The sequence below is a fragment of the Cebus imitator genome, unplaced genomic scaffold (assembly GCF_001604975.1).
Source record: "Cebus imitator isolate Cc_AM_T3 unplaced genomic scaffold, Cebus_imitator-1.0 Scaffold99, whole genome shotgun sequence".
Classification (NCBI taxonomy): domain Eukaryota; kingdom Metazoa; phylum Chordata; class Mammalia; order Primates; family Cebidae; genus Cebus; species Cebus imitator.
In genome coordinates, this window is record NW_016107414.1 from 5,979,440 (window position 1) to 5,983,126 (window position 3,687).

At 50.4% G+C, this 3,687-nt stretch overlaps 1 protein-coding gene across 1 annotated transcript in view; it reads right to left on the reverse strand.

Annotated features, from left to right (window-relative positions):
• Positions 1–268: 268 nt before the first annotated feature.
• The window catches only part of LOC108309938 (putative UPF0607 protein ENSP00000382826), a 68,431-nt gene continuing 65,012 nt past the window's right edge, over positions 269–3,687 (reverse strand). Inside the window, 1 exon segment of the mRNA XM_017536544.2 lies at positions 269–1,583. Coding sequence (XP_017392033.1) covers positions 531–1,583 — 1,053 coding nt within the window. The 3' untranslated portion in view covers positions 269–530.

Consider the following 3,687-nt stretch of genomic DNA (forward strand, 5'->3'; position numbering starts at 1 on the left):
CGGAGTTTCGTTCTTGTTGCCCAGGCTGGTGTGCAATGGTATGATCTCAGCTCACCACAAGCTCTGCCTCCTGGGTTCCAGCGATTCTCCTGCCTCAGCCTCCTGAATAGCTGGGATTACAGGCATGCGCCACCATGCTTGGCTAATTTTGTATTTTTAGTACAGATGCGGTTTCTTCATATTGGTCAGCTGGTCTTGAACCCCCAACTTCAGGTGATCCACTCGCCTTGGACTCCCAAAGCGCTGGGATTATAGGCATGAGCCACTGTGCCCAGCCACAGATATCAATTTTTACTCAATTCTTGGTGTGGTCAAAAGTGAAGGGATGGGCAGGATGAGGGGCCCAGCAGCCACTTGGGCCAGGTCAGAGGTAGGAGGAGGAGCTGGGACCTGTGACATGTAGGTGGCCTGAGGCAGGGAGTCTCAGCAGGTGGGAAGACATCGGGGCAGGCTGGCTGGCACTGCAGTTTACCATATCTTCTTTATTCTCCCATGTCACTTTTTCAGTCTCCTGGATTGTGATGTTCTACCTAATGCCCCCATGTTGTCCGTGAATCCTTCCAGGGATAGGCGGGGACGTTTAGCGGTGAGGGCCCCTCGTCTCTCCCCCACCTCCATTGCTGGGGAGAAACCAGTGGCAGCTGCTGGGGTTGCCCTGACCGTTTTGATTGTCGGGAACTGTGGCTGGCAGCTCTGGGTGGAGAAGAGCTGCTTACTACAAGAGCTGCAGGATCCTTGCGCTGGGCCTCCTTCCCCCACATCTGCAAGCCAGAGGAGCCGGGCAGGTGGTCTTTCTCCAGCGCCTGAGAGGCCGCCTTCTCTGGCCAATGGGAGCAGCTGGGAACTGGGCCAGAGAGCACTGCTGGAGCTGGGTCAGGCTTGCCAAAGGGAAGGACGCCTCCTGCAGGGCTGTGTGCGCTGGGTACTCCATGGTCCTTGGAGTGAAAACTCACTGCAGGCACCTGGGCCTTGTCAGTCCTGTTCGTTTCTGTCAGGCTTCTGCTATGGACATTTCCCTTTAAGGCCCTGGGGCTGCAGTCGAGGGAAGCGAGGTTTCACTGAGTCTCCAGGGTTCTCGAGGTGGATGCTGCTCCCCCATTGCTACAGGGCCCCCCTTTCTCCTCCTCCTGCCCCTGGGTCTCTACCTGATCGTCCACCTCCACTGGTTCTTCCGGCTCTTCTTCTGCCCTCACCTCCGTCTTCAGGATCGGGACGGAATTCCAAGACCTGTTCCCCGGCCCTTGTAGCGAACGCAGTTGGAGGGGAAACTTGAGTCTTAGACGAGGGATCCTCACGGGGCTGACACATGCGAGCATCATGGAGTTGCGTGCAGACAGCATGGGTTTCTCCCTTGCTGGGTGGGAGGGGGGGCTCCAGACCAGAGGAGGCAGGTCCCGCAGTAGGGCGCTCGAGTTCGGGGTGATATTCCAGCTGGCTGGAAAACAAGGCCCAAGACCTCGCTGAGGGTTCAAGAAGAATCTAGAAGAGTGTAGGGCTCCCGGGGCAGGCACATACGCATGAGCTGTGGGGTGAACCCGGCGAGCCGAAAAGTCCACATGGACAAAAGGAGACCATTGCTGTTGCTACCGCGCCGGGGCCTGCAGTGGAACCAGGAACGAAATCTGCTTAGGAAATTTCCCATATTGCACAAGTTGTGCGCGGACAAAAATCACGGTCAGAAATGGAGAGGTTACTCCTGAGTCACCCACTAGTCTGTGGCCACGAGGGCACTGGGCAGCTGGGCTCTTATGACATCTCAATGGGGCTGGTGACAGAGCAGGGTGTGGGGCAGTGCACAGGACCCCAGCAAGGGCACCTACAAGTGGAGTCAAAGGGCAAAGGGCAAGGCTCCCCACCTGTCCAGCTGGACTCTCTAGCCCCAGGGATGTCCTACTCCTGGGGGCAGGTGTGTGGCCCTGGCTGGGCCCCGCTGTGGGGCTGTGGGGGATGTGGGGCTGTTTGCCAGAGCCCTTCCCACCTGGTGCGTGGCCCAGGCACTGGCTGGCACCCAGTGGCCATGTCTTGGCTGGCCTTGTCCCCTGGGTCACAGGGCCAGACTCTCCTGGAAGCAGAGCGCAGGACTAGCCAGATCCTGCCAGGCACCCCTAGGGCCTCTTCAGCGCCTCTGTGCCTTCCGGAGCCAGGCCCGCCTTCTCCCTTGTTGTCCTGGCCTTGCCAGGCAGATTTCAGGAGAGAATGCATGCCCTGGCTTGACTGACTGCCGCCCCTTACCACTTCCCTTCCCGGCAGGCAGGGTCTCCACTTCTGTTTACAAATTTGCCTGAGAACTTTCCTCAGGTCGTTTGGGTGACCATGACCCAGCCAGACTTTGAACCCAGGCTATGTGATTCCACAGCTGCCACTCTGGCCTGTGTGCCCACTCATCGTGGATACAGCATGTATTCTTAATTTTCCTGTAGTCCTAGGGTACTAGGCACCGTGGCATATCTGTAATAAGCACATACACACATAGAAGGAGGTCTTCAACACATAAGTTGACCATGGCCCACTCTGGGCTCCAGTCCTCTTCAAAGATGTAGGGCAGGGATCACCAGCTGTCCGCACAGCACCATCCCACATTGTGCTTCTAATGGAGACTTTCAGCCCAGATGTTCTTTCTCTAGTGGGAAGAATCTAAGTACGTAAAGACGATGTTCTAGATCAGCTTTGGTCTATCCTGAAAGAAATTCACCAGTGGATTATTCCATATAGATAAAAGCCAGTTTCTCTAGTCTTCCTGGATGTGTCTAGAAAGCAAGTACATTATTTTTTTGCAAGTTATAGTGGATCAATATATTGGATTAAAATGTGATCAACATAATTTCGTTATTGTGAGCATGCCAGCTGGGTTCAGTCTTCACCACACATTATGATACTCTAGATTTTCTTATGGCCAAGAGAAAAACATACACTTGGTTGTCGGGACTAGGGAAATATGTATGAAAAACCATTCGGTCACTCCACATCCTTTCATTAGAGAACTGAAACCATCTATATTCGAGGATATTACTAAAAGGTAAGAAGTTACTTCTGTCATTTTGTTAACTGTTTTCTGGTTGTTTTGTAAGTCTTTTGTTTCCTTCTTCTTTTACTGTTTTCTTTATAGTTTGGTGAGTTTCTGTACTGATAAGCTTTGATTCCTGTCTTCATTTCATTGACATAGCTGATATAATTTTTTCCCTTTGGTTACTCTGTAGCTTACAATTAAAAATTTATAGTTATGATAGACTATTTAAAGCTGATAAACAGTTGTGATCACACATGAACATGCTATACTCCCTCTACATCCCACACCAATGCACAAAATTTATGCTTTTTTGCCATGATTTACATTGTTCTGTGTTGTGTATTTGTTAACAACTCATTGTAAATATAAAAATAAAGGATGTTCAACTTTCTCAAGGGTGAAAAAAATAAAAAAAGAAGAAAAAGTATTAAAAAAAAAAAAAAACAAGAATAAAGTAATTTATCAAAATGGACCCAAGAAGAAATTTAAAAATCTAAATAGCTTCATATCTATTAAATATGTTGAATTATTACTTATTTTTATTTATTTATTTTTATTTTTTGTAGAGACGGGGTTTCTCCATGTTGGTCAGGCTGGTCTCAAACTCCCAACCTCAGGTGATCTGCCCACGTAGGCCTCTCAAAGTACTGGGATTACAGGTGTGAGCCACCACACTCAGC